Source organism: Aythya marila, assembly GCF_965140915.1.
Source record: "Aythya marila genome assembly, chromosome: 14".
NCBI classification, from domain to species: domain Eukaryota; kingdom Metazoa; phylum Chordata; class Aves; order Anseriformes; family Anatidae; genus Aythya; species Aythya marila.
In genome coordinates, this window is record NC_139055.1 from 19,888,565 (window position 1) to 19,907,747 (window position 19,183).

General features: G+C 39.0%; 1 protein-coding gene across 2 annotated transcripts in view; it reads left to right on the forward strand.

Annotated features, from left to right (window-relative positions):
* KDM3B (lysine demethylase 3B) overlaps positions 1 to 19,183 on the forward strand; it is a 56,634-nt gene that overhangs the window by 3,048 nt on the left and 34,403 nt on the right. For both annotated transcript variants that reach the window (XM_082771514.1, XM_082771513.1), the window contains exons 2-7: positions 10,382 to 10,549; positions 11,934 to 12,047; positions 12,530 to 12,635; positions 14,153 to 14,277; positions 15,622 to 15,690; positions 16,634 to 17,212. In XM_082771514.1, coding sequence (XP_082627640.1) covers positions 10,382 to 10,549; positions 11,934 to 12,047; positions 12,530 to 12,635; positions 14,153 to 14,277; positions 15,622 to 15,690; positions 16,634 to 17,212 — 1,161 coding nt within the window. The remainder of the gene's footprint in view (positions 1 to 10,381; positions 10,550 to 11,933; positions 12,048 to 12,529; positions 12,636 to 14,152; positions 14,278 to 15,621; positions 15,691 to 16,633; positions 17,213 to 19,183) is intronic.

A 19,183-nucleotide genomic window follows, 5' to 3' on the forward strand; every position in this document is an offset into this window, starting at 1 on the left:
GTCGCAACAAGTTCTTTGGATTTCTTTGCAAAATTCCAACACTGAGAAGTTTTCTTGCCTTCTTAAAATGATGTTGCTTTCTTAGCTCTGGTTTTAGGACAAGCATCTTTTTCCCTCTTTTATCTAAAGGTGCCTTAGTTCATGTAAGAATGAAACTGGGGAAGACCGTGCCTTTTTAGCAGAGATCAGGTTAGAACAGACAACTGAAGCGTTGAGTAAGAAGGAGCATGCTGGTTTTAGCCTTGAAATTCCTGGTGGTCTGGCCTGGCACTCCCCAGCTGTGGCTGAGAATTATGGTGATGCACTCTAGCAGATGCCTTATTTGTCTGAGGAGGAGAAAGGAGGAAAAAAAAAAAGTTTAGAAGAGGGGATCTTCAAAAGTAAATTAGGAGAGGTGTGGGAGACTCCGTCTGAAGTGTGGAAACATACTGGGGCTATGACCTGATCTGAAGAGCTACTCTTGTAGAAGACTGCATTTGGCATGTATTGGTACATTTGCATTATGGTCCCATCTGACTCAAATATGACTATGATGTAATAAATTTTTGCTATTCCTGATCTTACTACTGTTTTGGTGGAAGGACTAGTGGAGTGTGTGGGTTTTTTTTGTTTGTTTGACTGGTTGGTTTGGTTGTGGGTTGTTTTTTTTTTTTTTTTTTTTTTTTGATGGATCTCTGCCCAACAAAAGGTATTCACTTGTTTCCTGGTTAGTCATTGCTGTTCAACCATGTGACATTTGTTAGACTGTTTTGACAAAGGAAAAGATCAACAACTGTGCTTGATCGCATAGGAAGTAGTTTGCTTTCTTCTTGTGTGTGTTTGTGTAAACTTATAACTTTTAGTACTACTGTTCCTAACCTAGTTCCTCTCATCAGTAATTTTTCAGTTAGCACCGTTTCAGTGATGCAGCTGTCTCTAAACACTGTATTCTCCAAAGCTGTGAAAGAACTCTTAAACGTGAACTGAGTAAAATACTTTAGGTGGATCTTTCATAGTTCTGTAATGTGGAATATTTAGTGTTGTCATGGAACCTTCCATACAAAATGAACACCACTTTGACAATAATTGGTACAAGAGCTGGGGGGCATGTCCTGTGAGGAGAGGTTGAGGATACCTGGGTTGTCCAGTCTGGAACAAGAAGCCAAGAAGCAACCTCCCTGTTCTCTACAACTTCCTGGGGAGGTGAAGTGCAGAGGGAGGTGCCAGTCTCTTCTCCCTTGTCACCAGTGACAGCACATGCATTGGAATGGCACAGAGCTGCACCAGAGGAGGTTCAGACTGGACATTAGAAAGAATTTCTTTACTATAAGGGTGGTCAAACACTGGAACAGGCTTCCTAGAGAGGTACCTGATGGCCTCTTGCCTGTCAGCATTCGGGAGGTGTTTGGATAATGCCCTCAGTAACATGCTTTAACTTTGGTTAGCTCTGAAGTGGTCGAGCAGTTGGATTAGATCATCTGTGAAGGTCCCTTTCAACTGAACTATTCAATTAAGATATACTATCAGAAAAGTTGTCTTTTTTTATAATTCACTCAGCCAGAAGTGAGGATTTGGTACTGGGCAGTCGACCATGCTTCAGGAATTACTGTTCTAAGATTAAGTAATAATGTGGATGAGGTCTGAAGAAAGCAAGAATAAAATGTATTCTGCTCTGAGTTATTTAAGTCTGTGTTTTCTTGCAGTGTCCTGTAAAGGTGGTTTCTCTTAGTAACCCATAGTCTCTTGTTGGCTTTTAAGAAATATAAAACAGTTTTATATCTATGCATTTCCAAGGCAGGAAACCGGAGAACAGGCAAAAAGTATAACATTTAAAGTGTTTCAGAAAGCTGCTAAAATAGTCTTTTAATATTGGAAAAGCAGTATTACTTTAGATTACTACATGTTTTTTGTGGTGTCTTCTTCATAAGCAATTTCATGGAATAAAGCTGACATTTAGGAATTACCTGAATTGCAGAATAAGCTCAATTTACTTCGCAAGTATCAGAAATATTTGAGTTAACCATAGATATCAGGCTATTTCAACTAATTTCTCTAGGTCACTTTATGCATCCTCCAGATTGTAGATGAAAAATGCTGCAACTCTACAGGACTGGATTTAGATCTGTGTGCCCTCAAGCAGTTTCGGGATGCTACTTGAAAGTCATCTTGGCAGTAGGGAAGAATGTGGCTAAAAAGTACATATGCTGCCCGTATGGGGTAGGGTGTCTGCGGGTACACGTCTGCTGCAGAATTTTCATGTTACCTGATTGGGACTGAGTAGGGAGCTTGTAAAGGCATTCAGGTTGCAATAGATCTGGAGAGAAGAGTTTGCGTGTGGGGAGTTGAAGCTGGGACACCATGCAAGTGGCAGGAAGGTTCACAACAAGCTGGGATTCTATGGTATCGATTGCTTTCTATGCACGCTAGTCACTGTCACTTTCTGTCCTGCAGTGATCGTTCTGTCAGCAAGTTACTTGTGTGAGTTTGCATGTCAGATGGATATATAGGGGCAATAGACCATGGAAGGTGTTCCTGTCTTTGTCTCATTCACTGTCTCGTATTGCTGCAGTTGAAAGCAGAATACTGGGCTGGATGGAGGTTGTTCAGGCCAGTAGGTAGGGCATATCTGTAATGCTTCTCAATGGAAGAGAGTTGTAGACAGGATGTTGATTTTTATTTTTTTTTAATACATTTTTACTTGCTTTGCAAGTGAAATACTGTTCTTTGAAGGAGAGCTGACTGCAAAGCAGCAGATGTACATTTTTTCCACTCACTCTTTGATACTTTCTTGGTGGCCTAAGTACAAAGTATTATGAATGCTTTTTATGCCACATTTTCTTCTGATGGCCTTTCTGTCTTCCAAGATGTGAAAGATAGACATCAGCACAGGAAAATCTGCATTCATCTGATGAACAGCGTCTTTTTTGTCTCCACTGACTGCTTTTCTCAAGAATCAAGTGTCACGAGGGATTCTGTAACTACTCATTTACAGTGAAATGCAAGGAGCAGAGATATAACAAGGGGGGTGGAATGCCTCTGCAGTTGTAACTTGTACAAGTCAATTATTCCCCACCAGTTGGATAGGGAAGAGAATAGGAAAGGTAAAATTGGAAGAACTTGTGGGTTGAAATAAAGATGGTGTAACTGCTAGAGCAAAGCTGCATGTACAAGTAAAGCAAAATAAGGAATTAATTCACTGCTTCCCAGTGGCAGGCCAGTGTTTAGCCACTACTTCCAGGAAGGCATGACTTCATCATGTGTACTGGTTGCTTGAGAAGACGAATGCCGTAACAATAAATATCCTCCATTCTCCTATGTTTTCCACCCAGCTTTTATTGCTGTGCACAGTGCCACATGGTATGGGATATCCCTTTGGTCAGTCTGGGTCTCAGCTGTCCTGGCTGTCTCTTCCCAGCCTCTTGTACACCCCCAGCCTCCTCACTGTCAGGGCAGCACGAGAAGCTGAAAAGTCCTTGGCTCTGTCTAAGCACTGCTCTGCAACAACTAACACATTGGTGTTCTTGTCAGTGGTATTCAAAATCCAAAATGCAGCACCATACCAGCTACCGTGAAGAAAGTTAACTACCCCAGCCCAGCATGTATGTGCAGCCATGTCATGTTCTTATGGAAACATTTGGATAAATGTTTTTCCAATAAGATTTAGTAAGTGCAGTGTAAGTTTGTGTATCCTTCTCTGTTTGGCCCTTGTATAGTCTTTTAAAACGGTCATAAGCTGTGCTTGGTTGTACAGTAACTTCTCTTGATAGTGCCAGAGTACTCACTACACTTGATGCTTACTGCTTCCACTTTCAACTGTTGATTAAAGAATCCAAACAAAATTCTGTTTTTACTCCGCATGGTTATTGTTTCAAGGTCGTTGTGCTTATGACTTCAGTTGCACGATGCTTCATGCTTTTGCTTTCAAACCATCGTTGTCTACACCTAATAGCTTGTGCTACTTCCTTTTGATTAGACGCCCTGTCTAGTTAAGGCATTGGACTTTCCTGTCAGTGGCAGGATTACTTTCTTCTGTAGTTTGCAAGTATGTTTTCTTTTGAAACCGTTTTTGTTGTACTTACTTGTAGTTGGAAAAAGTGTTACTACTTACCTCTTGTTGTCATTGATTAACTAACTGACGATGCTTTTGCAAGGTAGTGCTGCTTGGTAGCGACTGCTATGTGTTGTCAATACTTGCTGCCAGGAGTCTGTTTTTTGTGTCTTGCCTACACTAGATTAAGATGTTTCGCAAAAGGAACAGAAAGATGGGAAAGTTTCCTTGTACAGTTTTCTTTTCCTTCAGGTTTTGAATGTATGTGGGTTAGGATTAAAGGGAGGACAGGGTTAGGTGATGACAATATATTGGGGGTCTGCTCCAGGCCACCTGACCAGGTAGAACAAGCAGATGAGGCCCTCTTCAGATAGAAGCAGCTTCCTGTTTGCAGGCCCTGGTTCTCATGGGGAACTTAAACCACCCTGAGACCTGTTGGAGGGACAACACAGCAGGACATAAGCAATTCAGAAGGTTCCTGGAAGGTGTTGATGCCAGCTTCCTTCCCCAAGCAGTAGAGAAGCCCATGAGGAGAGGTGCTCTGCTGAGCCTTGTTCTCACCAATAATGCAGGACATGTTGGGAATATGCAGGTCAGTGGCAGCCTTGGCTGCAGTGACCATGAAATGCTGGAGTTCAAGATCTGTAGGCCAGTGAAAAGGGTGAATAGCTAGCTCACAGCCCTGGACTTTGGGAGAGCAGACTTTGGCCTCTTCAGGGGTCTGCGTGGTACAGTACCATGGGATAATACTCATCAGCCTGGAGAGGAGAAGGCATGGGGGAATCTTATGAATGTACATAAATACCTGAAGGGAGGATACAGTAAGGACAGAGTCAAGCTCTTTTCAGTGGTGCACAGTGCCAGGACAGGAGACCATGAGCACAAACTGGAACACGGGAGGGTCTGTCTGCACATCAGGAAGCAGATTTCCACTGTGAGGGTGATCAGACTTTTGCAGAGATTGCCTAGAGAGGTAGTTGAGTCTCCCTCTTTGCAGATGCTCAGAAGTTTTGTGGACATGGACCTGGGAAATTGGCTCTGGATATCTCTGCCTGAGCAGGGGGCTGGACCAGATGACCTCCAGAGGTCCTTTACAACCTCAACTGGTCTGAACTTTTGGGTAGACCTGTGCGGTGTCAAGAGTTGGACTTGATGATCCTTAAGGGTCCCTTCCAACTCAGGATATTCTATGATTCTAACTATTTTGTGATAATTATTAATCAGTATCAGCTTTGAGCATAGTTGTTTCTTGTAGTAATTGTGGGGTTTTGGGCCATATGTTCAAATCCATTTGTTATCTGGCTCAATATAAATTATTTCAAAGGTAGATTTTTCTCCCTGATTTTTTCCTTAGTTTTCCTTGTTTTGGGAATCAGCCATTCTAAACACACATAGCAAATATATATTTCAGGTAGATGTTTTTCTTGTAAGAAAAAATCAGTAATCATGCTTCAAAGTTTTTTTGTGCATAGGTGTAAACTTAACTGTTGTCTGCCATAATGGATTCCAAAATAACTCTTTGGATGGATTAGCTATTAGAATACTGCTAGAGTTTAATTTTGTAGATCTAAGTAATGGTGGTACTAGCTGCATGAGATCTCAGATGTCTCACAAGTTGAAATCTCAGTATCTATATCTACCTTCTTATTTCCCCTCCTACTTGTTGACAATGGAGTTCTTTTCTTTCAACATCTTAATGAGTAAGAGGTCATGGACAGACCTGTTACCCAGTTTTACTTGGTAGCCTGCAATAGATTCCTACCAGTGCCTCCTTTCTGGGCATAAGTACTATTATTCCAATTTACAGATGGGGAAACTCAGCCAGTGAGAATAAATGGCTTGACCAAGGCCATGCAGGAAGCCTCTGATGGAGCAGGGAATTGAACCTGGGTCTCTGGCTACTCTCTAGCAACTGATGGACCACCCTTCCTTTCAAAACTAGGTAAAATTTAAGACCATTTTAAGGGATATTTTTGAACTTGGATTTTTTTGCTTCCTTTTTTTTTCCTAATTACATAAAGCCCTAAAATGTAAAGTTTTTCTTATGTTTATCGTAGATAGCATCTACATTAGTCTTTTGTGCAAATTATAATGCAATAAACTCCAGTAGTTCTATCAGATACCATGTTTGTAGCCTGTGTAATGTGATGAAAAAGACCAATATCTGCGTCCTATCTATACTACGTCTTTTGTTTTGTTACTACTTTTGTAGTGGAATTGGTGTTAGAAAATTTGGGGAGAAATTCTATTTGAACCAGGCTATAGTTCTCTAGAGTGTATTAAGACCTGAGTGTTAGTGTAGCAGCTACACAAAACTGCCTTCTAGACAAACACTTCAGGCTGTTGTTGTATATCAAATAAAGTAGAGCAACAGCTCTGCTTTCTGGCATCACTTTTCTTGGGACGGACAGGCAACTAAATAAAAGGAGGGGAAGCTAGGAGAATTACAGGTGTTCGTGTACCCTCTGTTTTTTTTGAGTTGCAACAACACTTTTTGTAGATAAAAAAAAAAAAATACTAAAATTGTTATTCTTTGTAATTAAATATTGACTAAGGAAGGCATTTTTTGGTATAGGAGAACTTGGGAAATCTTGCAGTCACGTTTTGTCTAAGCAGCATCATTTTTTTTCTTTTATGCAATACAGACATACTGGCACTAATTGCATATCCTGTTGATATCATCAATATCACTGTTCAAAAGTTTTGGTATTAGAAAAGCGCAGTTGCTGTTATTATCAGTGGGTTGTCTGAACTGGTTGTGAGCAAACGTGGAAGGGCCAGCAGCTGGTAGTATATGTGACCCCACAAATTGCAGGGCCATTGATATATTGGAGAGATAATTTATTCCAGGGTTTCCAGGGCTTTAGCATGCAGACATTTCCCTTTTGACACAAAACTAGAGTGTTTTCAAATTAAACTGAGAACCTCCTTTTTTTTTTTTTTTTTTTTTTTTTTTAATCTATAATGCAACAGCTTTGCTTAAAGCTTCTGAGTTTTACAACAAAGGTAGAGTATTGCTGTATACCACTTTAAATATCAAAAGCAAATATTTGTTATTTGCTCTCGAGTCTGTCTAATCTGTCCTTGCTTTAGGCTTATCTTTCAGGATTCCTTTAGTGGTTTTCTCATACCCACTAAGTGTATGAGGCATCAGTTGAAGAATACGCTGTAGTTATATTTAGTAGTCGTAAAAAGTAATGTATGTGTAGTGTGCTCTGCAAGTCAGCTTCTGCTTCTTGCATACCCAGTACACAGAAAGCAGTTTCAATTGTAGATTCTGGAAACAGGAAGTAAAAATGTAGCTGTTTGTCTTGAGGCTTGCAGTCCTTTGGTGTGATCTTTTGGAAAATACTGGCGTAATTTTTGCTAATACGATGTGTGATGTTGCATTGGATTGGAACATCTGCTCTCTGTATCTGTGTTGAGGAAAATACTCTACCTGGTATTGGTTTAGAATTAATAGTGCCTTCCTTTGCTGGTTGTAAATCAAAGTTTGTCAGGCTGTGTGTGTGTGTGTATATATATATAATATGCATATAATATGTATTCCTTCTTGTATAAAAGAATATTATATATATTATATATTATATATATATTATATACATGTATGTGATATTTGTTGCTTCTTGTATACCAAAGTGGAAGAAAACTGAGTATTGGACATAAAGCGTGTAAAACAAACTTGCCATGACTTCTCTGTTTTGCAAGGAAGAGAGATGAGCTTAATATGATAATGTTGTTCTACTTTGCTCTCTTTTTGACCCAGATTCTGGATCTGAGGTTTCAAAAAACAAAACGACAACAAAAAATGCAAAGTCTGTTTTCTGAGTTAAGTAACAGAAGCATTGCTATTGCTGACAGTCGCAGTATTTCTCACAATTTTTAGTAAGCATCTTAAAGAAATGTGGAACACCCATCTAGAAGTGCATCAAATACTATTTTTTCTAGCACTGTGGTGAATTTGTTTTTGTTCTGCATTGTTTTGTGTTTTAAACCAAGGAGTAACTTGTTAAATTTGGAGCTAAAAGTAGAGCTTTTCCAATTTATCAATTTATAATGATTCATAGAAATGTGAGGTGCCTCATAGGTTAAGACTGGAAGAAATTTACGTATAGTCTGATTTCATGTGTCTCACAAGATAAGTTGACTCAAGTCTTGTATAAAGAAATAAATAGCTATCCTTATTTCTTTGGGTCAGGGCAGTAAGCTTTGCTTTACTGCTTGTTTGAATTTGGCTGCCTTTATTAATCGTTGCCAACTACTTTAAGGAGTTTTGCTAGTGTTGTGGTTTAACCCAGCCAGCAGCTACATACCACACAGCTCACCCTCCTCACTCCCTCTCTGGGATGGGGGAGAGAAACGGGAAAGTGAAGCCTGTGAGTCGAGATAAAGACGGCTTATTAAGACAGAAAAATAATAATAATAAATAATAATAATATCAATAATGATGCTAATAGTACTACTAATAATGTGTACAAACAAGTGATGCACAATGCAATTGCTCACCACCCGCTGAGTTAGCCCAGCCTAACCCCAAGCGGCTGCCTCACCTGTCCCGGCTAGCCACCCCTGTATATTGTTCAGCATGACCCCAGACAGGATGGAATACCCCTTTGGCCAGTTTGGGTCAGCTGTCCTGGGTCTGTCCCCTCCCAGCTCCTGCTGCACCCCCAGCCTGCCTGCTGGCAGGACAGAGCGAGAAGCTGAGACGTCCTTGGCTTGGTGTAAGCGCTGCTCTGCAACAACTAAAACATCAGTGTGTTATCAGCACTCTTCTCATCCTAAGCCAAAACATAGCACCCTACCAGCTGCTAGGAAGAAAATTAACTCTGTCCTAACTGAAACCAGGACAGCTAGCAAGAAGTGTTTTTTCTGTGTAGTTGTTTATAAAACCTCTATTCCTTTTCATCAAATTCTTGAGTATCTTAAAAGAAGAAGTATATTTCTAGCATCTAGCTAGCATCATTCCAGAAGTTCATTTTGGCCAACTTTTTCATGTAACATAAGAGAATTATAAGATGATTACCTGACTAATGTCATACATACAAACAAGCAATTCCTCTTTCTACTCTTAACATGATAGTCCTTTCTTCATGTCATATTTTACTGCCATAAACCATATAGTAGCACATAGGTACCATAGTAGCACAGATATATTATTAAGAAAGGTACGGGCCCAGAAACAGAAAAGGTGTTCAGTCAAACTTTCTTTATTGCTGAAACTTGTTGAATTTGAGGAAAGATATGTGGTAAAACACATTTGTCTTTCTCTGCAGGGCAGCTTAGGAAGTAATGGAGATAAAGAATTCATCAGGAAAGCTGCTTCATGTTTTTTCCCTCTCTTGCTGGACAGATTTTGAGTCTGGAGGAAGGGGTGGGGAAGAAGAGAATGAGTGGTCTCCAGTACCTCTATTAATGAGGATTACTGGTAAAGCAGAGAGGGGTCTGTTACCCTCAATGATCTTGCAATTATTACAAAACTCTGTTTTGACTATTCAGATTAAGGTCTTTCTTAACTGACTAGGAATTTCTTTCTGTTCACCTGACTTATTTTTGGTTACATGTGTGTAGTATGTAAGTTCTGTATCTGAAAGATTGGAATGCAACTTCATTTTAACATTTAATAGCACTAATTGTTAGGGCATGGAATGAGACCTGTAACCTGTTCCTGTTCTTAGCATTCTTGCATATGGATTTAGTATTTGCCCTTTGTGACAGGGAGAAATGAGAATGGTATCTGAGAACAGTGATTTAGAATTGTAGTACAATTTGTGTTGTACTTAAAACGTCATTAAAAATCTAGTAAGTATTTCTAGATGCCATCAGAAATACTTGCATTTGGTTCAGGAAGTTTAATGTTCAAGGTGACACAAAATTTCTGATAGAGAGTGGTTTTCATAAACACAGGCTTTCCTGTCTGAAGGATTCGATTTGGTAAATGTCAGTTATAAAGCTATCTGTACTGATACAGGCTGTCTGTTGAAATGCCAAGTAGGAGTCTGTAAATTCTCTAGCAATCCCAATGTACAAGAGGCTTGCTTTGGGTCATCAGTTGCATTTTGGGATAAATAAGTTTCAGATCTTTAGTTTTGTGCAGAGAAATGCAGCATTTGGAACTAGTAGTGTGTGTTTGGGGAATAAATGAATTTTCATAGTTTAGTAGTTGCTGTGAATTCTAGTCCAGTTTCTTTTGAAACATAATAGTTATGCAGATGTGATGGTTCTCAGTGTTATCGTTAAAATACTAACCCCAATTTTTCTGATTAAAACTGCTGTATTCTCATCAATAGGAATTGTAAAAACTGATTTTTTTCTACTCTGTTTGAAAAGGACTAAATTACTTTTTTTAATCAGATCTTTGTGGAATTTGATGGCTGTAACTGGAAGCAACATGCCTGGGTGAAAGTCCATGCTGAAGAAGTTATAGTGTTGTTGCTGGAAGGATCGTTGGTTTGGGCACCTCGAAATGATCCAGTTATGCTTCAGGGGACTCGAGTCTCACCTACACAGTGGCCTGCACTGGTGAGTATTTGACCAAAAAGTTCTTGTATCCTCAGAGATTTGCATGGGCAGTACAATGAAACACAAGGCTTGAATAGTACACCACTCTGCAGGTACCAAAAATTGCCTGGAGACAGGTTTTTTAAATGGTAAATAGGAGAGTAAGTAACTGGGAGTTTTAGTGCCCGTGGAAAAAACATCTGAGAGGCACTTGCTTCTAGTTCATGCCCCAGAAATTGAATGCTGTTGCCTCACAGAAATGAAGTATCTCTTACCAGTATGTCCACAGAAATGTGATAAATACATCAAAGATTATTTTTCCCTATTTTAGAACTTTGACTGTGACAGGATTTTTTAAATTGTGAGAATAAGTAGGGTCTCTGCTTGAGATCCTACTCTATGCTTTTTAATAGGGTGTGAGACCATTGAAATGCATTTGCCAATCAAGGACCTTGTGCCTTGGTAGAATCTGAACTTGTTGTTTTAAATGGACACTTGAGCTCAAAGCAACAAGTTCAGCACTGCATCTCGCTCTGAGGGTTTCTTTACTGCAGTTGTCTTAAGTCAGAAGAAAGCCAGACCTTTATAGCAGAGGTTTTGTAGGCAGTGTTTTTCCTATAGGTGAGTTCTCCCTTTCAATGGGAGACTAAATGTGCACTGCATTTGATATTCATACTGTCATGTACAGGAGACTAGAGTGTGAACAAATTTGATGATCTGTTAAGGCAAAAATGTCAAACGTGATTTTAACACATGATTAAGTGTGAGCATGAGACAGATTACACATTTCAAAGACTCCAGTGGTTGGCATCTTCATCTTGCATCAGCAAGTTATATTGTAATGTTATCATTCTGATTCTGCTAGATATTATTCTTCCATTAGTAATTTGTTCTACAGTTTGTGCTATCAATAGCACACCTGGTATGAACTTCATCTTTGCACAGAACAGTAGCAAGAAATGCTCCCATTCATTAACATGCCTACGAAGTACTTGCACTTCTGTGCAGAAATGAAAACGCTCCTTTCAGAAGGCTATACCTGAAATGCATAGCATAGCTTGAACTGTTAACTCAGGAATTTTTTTTTTAACCTGAGCATCAGAAGGTGCTTACCTATGAAAAATCAAATATCACAAAACAAGTTTTCAGTTCTGCTTTAAGTTGTAATGAAGATATGGAGCCGATTTTCTGCAATATATTGTCTTGTTATATGACACACTTGCAAGAATTATTTGCTTAAACATAATGAGTAATAATTTGCATTAAAACTCAGGTACTAGGAAATGCAGGTTGAAAAATTAAACTTTATTTTTTGATACTTAAATAGCATATGAAAACAACTGCTCTTGGTCTATATGTGTGCTTGGTCATTTGTATAATCTTCATTTTCTGTTGTTTACCACAGACCTTCACTCCTCTAGTGGATAAGCTAGGTTTAGGCTCTGTGGTCCCAGTGGAGTTTCTTCTGGACAGACACTTACGTTTCCTGTCTGATGCCAGTGGATTACGTTTGTTTCAGGTATTTGAATGGTGTTCAGATTAGTGCAAATTTAACTTCATGCTCTGTGTGACAATCTTTTTTTTTTTTTTTTTTTTCTTAAAACTTCTGTACTGTTCCACTTCCATATTCTTGTCTTCCTCCACTCACTGCCCTATCATGTCTTTGGATTTCCTTTTCTGCTATTCCAGGTACCTATACTAACTTCATCTGCATTCTAAAAGTCCTGGTTCCTGCCTATCTTGGTCAATTTGAGAGCTGTCCGTTAAGCGTTGTGTAGATGATAATTGCAATGGAAGTTTAACAACAGCTTTTCCATAGCTAGTCCCTTTTTTTTTTTTTTTTTTCCCCTGTCATGTTCAGCAATGTTTCTTCTGAATTGTACTCTTGTTTTTGTTTTATTTAATGTCTGAAAGCAGTCCAAGAAGAGCTCTCCCTCAAACTCATGCCTCTTTTACCTTAAAGCACTTTACTTTTATATTAAAACTGTTTGTTTTTGGCAGATGGGAACAGAGAGTCAGCATCAGATTCTCCAGGAACAGCCTTCACTAAGAGAATCTGTTAATGCATTGTTCAGTGACCAGAAACTTCAGGAGATATTTAGTAGAGGTAATACTGTGTTTTTCTTTCTCAGAACTACTTTGACTGTTGGGGAACGATTATGTTATTCTGGGATTTGTGAAGGGAAATAGTAATAGTATCTGTTACTGTTGGTTTGGAAGATTGGTTTTCTGTGTTTTTTTGCAAGCTCTTTACAAAGAAGCAATATTTTGAGATGAATGCCAGTAAGTATGCTGCTGAGATACAACTGGAAATACCTGCTGTGTATGATCACTGAAGATCTGGTTAAAGTAGGACATCGTACTATTGATAATGTGCATGTATTTACAACTTTCTTGATTTTAATCTTCCTTGTTTTGAGTTTTTAAAGTTGTCATGGTTTAACCTGGCCGGCAGCTAAACACCACACAGCCATTCGCTCACCCTCCCCCCTCCCTCTCTGGGACGGGGGAGAGAAAGGGAAAGTGAAGCCCATGAGTTGAGATAAAGACAGTTTAATAAGACAGGAAAATAATAATAATAACAATAATACAATGATGATAATAGTACTACTAATAATAATGTGTACAAACAAGTGATGCACAATGCAATTGCTCACCACCCGCTGACCGATGCCCAGCCTAACCCCCAGCAGTCCGGCCCCCTCCCCTGGCTAGCCACCCCTATATATTGTTTAGCATGACGTCAGATGCTATGGAATACCCCTTTGGCTAGTTTGGGTCACCTGTCCTGGGTCTGTCCCCTCCCAGCTCTTACTGCACCCCCAGCCTGCCCGTTGGCAGGACAGAGCAAGAAGCTGAGATGTCCTTGGCTTAGTATAAGCATTGCTCTGCAACAATTAAAACATCGGGGTGTTATCAGCACTCTTCTCATCCTAAGCCAAAACATAGCATTCTACCAGCTACTAGGAAGAAAATTATTCTAACTGAAACCAGGACAAAAGTGTTGGTGCTGTTCTATGATTCTGTTCTATAATTCTGGAAATTTAGAAATGAAGTTGCTCTGTACTTGTTGATTTTTTTGGACCAGAGAAATTTTCCCTTTGTTACATCGAATTCCTTCATTTTTATAATTAATGCATGAATCATTTAAGTTGCAAATATTGTGTTACCAAAGCTGTTGAGCACAGCGTTAATATCCTAGTTATTATCTGGATTGCATATTAGGATTTAAGCCTGATTGTAGCTTTTGGTTATCCATTGGGATCTTCTAATTCGAGTGCTAAAATCATTTTTCCATCCAGAATTTGGGTTCATAGGTTAGGTGTCCACCTTAGAGGTAGGCCACTGTATTATTTTTGAAGGTGAACATAATGGGGATTTGGTGTCTGTTGGTTTAATAAAATATGTAAACTGAATGAATTTTGCCTTTACAGTAATTTGGACTTAGAGCTATGAGGGCTTATTGACATCTTACAGTAGAATGAGTTGCTTATGCAAAATGTATAGCAGAAGCCCTAGCATTTTAATTTTCTTCAACTTGAAAGCTGGCACTTCTGTGCACGTATGATCCTTGTATGACGCTAAGCTTGTCTGGAAGATGTGCTCAAAGTGCTTGTTTTCCAGTTCCTTACAGCATCCAAGGCCAAAGAGTTAAGGTTTACCAACCAGAGGATGAGAACAGCTGGCTCTGTGGTGTTGTGAGCCATCAAGACCCAATAACTCGTCTTATGGAAGTGTCTGTGACTGAGGTAAAAATATTCAGCACTGCTTTGAGCATTCTAAATACTATTTCTGAGTGTTTCATGGAGAATGACAGCTTCACCAAAACTTGAACTTTTGGTTCTTGGCTACTTGGTTGTTTTTACTGTGTGTGTGTGCGTTTTATTGTGTGGGCTTTATGGATTATTTTTTTTCTGTTGTGATGACTTCTCCCAATAAATGATGGTATACAGCCCACTTATATAAAAGAATCTGTAGGAACTCCTTTGAAAATGATCTCTATGTGAGAAAATACTAACTACTGAAAAAATTTGAGAGCTTGATGTTGTAGAGAAAGCTCCTTTCTGGTTCTGTAATGCTGTGTTTTTTCTATTCCATGTCTCAACTTGTATCTGACAGGTTGCAGAAGTAGTTTGAAGCAAGTGCATCACAGAAGATGAAGCCTTAGTCTAAACAGATTTGATTGGTGTAGTTTAGTTTTGGCTGTTTGCCCTGTTACAATCAGTATTTGGTTTGCTTTATGTGATTCTGGAGTCTGACAAGTTGCTCAGCCTTACCAGCAGCCTGCTCCTAGTGGCTTCCTTTGTCAGGAGCAACTAGGAACAGGTCTGTGGGTCTGTGTGGAAATTACTATAGGAACATTCTTTTTTTTTTTTCCCCTGTAGCCTTTTCCATATGCAATAAATACATGCAGAACAAATGCACTGAATCTGTATGCATGTGCAGTAATCTTGCACTCTGAGTACTAGATCTATTGCTCATGCACAGGAAAAAAATATACCGTGTATGGTTAATAATTCTGGTACTTTGGAGAGACATTGAAATTGTGGAGTATATGCTTTCTACAGATGCATGCCAGGAAAGAAGCCAATTTATTGTGTATCTACTGTCAGATAAAAAGGTAACCTTCATGCACAGCTACAAAGATTGGGTAGTCATTGCTCATTTTGGGGAGATACCAATGGGGATTGTTAGCATAAACTGAGGTGTTTCCTTCCAGTAGACTTTTCTACATCTGGCACATTGAAGGTGCAGAATACTGGAACAATACTAAAATGGATTTAGAGAGATGTGCTTAGTGCAACAAGAGTTGCAAATAGAGTTGCTCAGTAGAACAAATATATAAGAAAATAACAGTAGGAATCAAATCAAAACAGTAGGAAAGTTTTATTGACTGAGAAGGAGCAAAAGAATAGAAGGTAAACTGAAAGGTTGTACTGTTGGTGAGAGAATGGACAAAAAGAAAGGGCAGATGAGAGATGGGCCGCAGAGAGTTTAAGGTCTCTTATGTTGATATTGTATGCTCTGAACTAAAAACTAACCTCTTCTCTTGTTCCTCCTACCTCCTCAATATCAATCTGCATAAAAATTAGAGTGGTGAAATAAAGTCAGTGGATCCTCGACTGATTCATGTGGTGATGGATAACACTTCTCCAAGTGAGGTACTGCGACAGTTCAGATCTTGTATATATAATATGAAACTTGGTAATGATCTAGATATAAAACATTTAAACATGGGAACAACTGAATACTGATGTGTTCACTGCAGGCTTTTGGTAATGCAACTGAAGGAGGAAAACTTTCTTTACCCCTCTGAGAAATGGTCATACCTTCCTTTAAACAATCTATTTTCTTTTAGCTTAGGCCTGTTATACTAAGTTCAGCATGGGTATTGAAGGAGTTCAGTAATCAGGGTGGTTGTGTTCCATTTTAAGGGGTAGTTCTCTAACAAAGAATGTCTGTGTGCTCAGTGCCTTCATTTAACAGGATCACCCTTTGCTTTTCCACAGATCATGTTAGGCATTTAAAAATATATATATATTATCTGTCCTTTCTGAAGCAGACTTGTATGCTTGTGGCATTTCATTGCTTCAGTTGAGAGATTACATGATAACTTCTGGACCTGTTTTTACCCTAGTCTAAAAGTGCATGTTATATCCTGCAGTTAAAAATTACAGACTTTGGGTAGTGAACAAGATGTTTGCCCCTGAAAAGAACCATCAGGATTATTAGACTTGTTGCATAAGTTAGTGTGTAAATATCTTTCATACATTAGCAAGAATTACGCTGGCCGTGTTTTGTGTTCCCCAAAATCTGCTATGATACAGCATGTGCTGCAGCAAAATAGCTCAGCTAAAAGACTTGCTATGTAGATCCTATGCTAGTTAAAAAAACGATAGCAAACAAAAGCAAAAACAAAACAAACAAAAAAAGATCGTTCATGCTTGTGTTCTGTGTTTGTGTTGTATCTTTTAGATCTGTTTAAAATAAACGTTTCTAAGTTTAGGGTAGCATCATTATTCCTCATTCTAATAGAGAAAATGGTCTTTGAACATGTAGACTAGTTTATTCTGTTCAGTGGTTGTATGGTTTTGTCTGTTGTAGGGAGGGGGCCTTAAAGCAGCTAAATCGTCTAAAGGGAAAAAGAAGAAAGAAAGTTTGGAGGGAAAAGATGGACGGAGGAGAAAAAATGCTTCAGATTCTGGGTGTGATCCTGCAACAAAGAAGCTAAAGGAGAAGGGTGAGGTGGATAGCAATGGCAGTGATGGAGGTGAGGCAAGCAGAGGTCTGTGGAAAGGCGGCTCCAACAGTGAAACAGGACTGGATCCAAGGGCCAAGCAGTTGCCTTCATTCATTCCTCAAATTAATCGCAATATTCGCTTTGCCACTTACACCAAAGAGAATGGTCGAACACTAGTAGTCCAAGATGAACCAGTTGGTGGTGACACAGCATTACCCTTCACTCCATTTTCTGCTGTGGCTGGACAAGCGTTACTAGTTGGATCTGGATGTAAAGAGGCAGGAAAATCACTGGAACAGGTTGGCCAAGGCACAGTGACTTCTTCAACCACAGTTACTACAACTGCTTTGACACCAACAACTGTGAGAATCTCTGATACCAGTTTGCCAGCTGTTACTGGACAGGACAAATTGAAAACAAACCGATCACAAGCCCAGGGAGAGGTGAGTAGCTCATGATCCAGCATGTTCAAGAAAAATGTGTATTTGCCAGCAGATCTTTTGCAACATGTTCCTGGTACAAAGTGTGTACATGGAACTGTACTGGACTACTTTTTCTTTGATTAATCCCTTCTTTTCAAAGAAAATAACCTTTCTATCATCTGATCTAAGAAAGGATCCAAAAGAAAGTGATGCTTGATAAAGAACTTGTAAGAGACAACTTTTTAGTGAACTTTTGAGCACTCTGGTTTTATTCAGCCTTAATCTGAGAAATTAGACAATGCAACCCTAAAATGACTTTGAATACTGTACTTTATGTAACTCATTTTGTCATGTCACATGGAAGATAACCTACTTAAAATATCTTGCCTTTATATCAACAAATGTGCATGAGAACATGAACATTTAAGTTATATGAGGCTACATTTTGAGAACCCTTCATAGATTCCCAGTTTGTCTCTTAGAACAAAGATGTGTACATAGTAGAAAAATGAGCCAATAGCATTATATACTATCTGATGCTGAAAGCAAAGAAGTAATTGAAACATCTGAGATGGGTATCTTTAGGTATTAAGAGCTCAGCAGGGAAGTGGCTCAAGGATTTTTCAGTTGCATATCCTTGTTTTCAATCGGAAAAGTAGAAAGGAAACTTCTAATTTTTAAGTAATCAAAGGAAAGCTTATAAAAACAAAAACTAAACCCCAACTCAGTAAGGAGTACAGGAAAAAAAAAAAAAAGCTTTTTCTACTGTATAAATAAGTGAATATAATAGAAGATGTACTAGAGATTCCAATGAGATTTCCAGGAGTTTAAATGGGCTGCTTTCTTCTATCTTTTGTATTGGCTAATGGAATTAGGGGGGAAAGCAAAATGTTTACCTCAAGACAAGGATTCATAGATGGTAATGGATAAAGCAGAAATTAAGTTGCAGAAGACAGGAGAGTTGCATAATAACATTGTTAGATAACAATATGACCTTTGTTATTCATTTTCATCTCTCATTCCCTGCCCAGAGGAAAAAAAACAAAGAGTTGTAATCAACTACACGGTGCATAAGTGAACTGTCAAAATTGTATCTGTCGTCATTGGTATTAAGGAAATACTTTCATTGTGCTGAGAAATTTTGGTACCACTTCTCCTTTCCTTCCTCTCCCCAACACCAAATCACTTTTAAATCATTATTGATACTATGGCTTTATAATCTGCAGGTAGACTACTAGACCAGAAACTAAGCACCATATCAAACAGCTGGGGAGGGAACCACACACAAAACCACCCACAACTACTTTTTTTTTTTTTTTTTTTTTTTTTTAAACTGGTTGTCGATATTTTGTGTGTTACTCCTTTGGACTATCCACTTTATCACAGTGTCATCTGGAACCTTGAGCTTAATAAGCTTGGCTTGCATTCATAGTCATATGCCATTTAAAAATTGTTATGTTTAATGTGGTAATTCTAAACATTAGTACAAACTATTTGTGCTGAGACAGCTTCCACCCCTGCTTGCTTCTGCTTTGTGGGAGGTGGGGGGAAGGCTGGGAGGAGAAGGAAGATTCCTGTTTATTGAAACAACTTCAACTTCAAAAAAGAAAAAAATGCAATTTTAATATCTGGAAGAATTGGAAGGGAGGACACTAATATCTTGTTAAAGTTACTAAAAAGAGGTTGATAAGGAGGAACAATCTAAACATGAGTTTGCGGCATAATAGGTGTGCAGTGACACTAATGACCAGTAATATATATTACACAGAGGCTGTAGTTTTTATTTAGCATGGCCTTGGAATAAAATAGTGTTAACCATGAGTGTTACACGATGTAAAGAGCATACACCACCTCCTCCTGCTGCCTGGCTCCTGGAGCACAGCATGGTGCCCCAGGGCCAGGCCCAGGTTTTCTGCCCAGGCCGAGGGATGCAACTGCTGCTTTCTGGTTGGCGCTCACACGCATGCCACAAGCTCTCCATATTCTCAAATT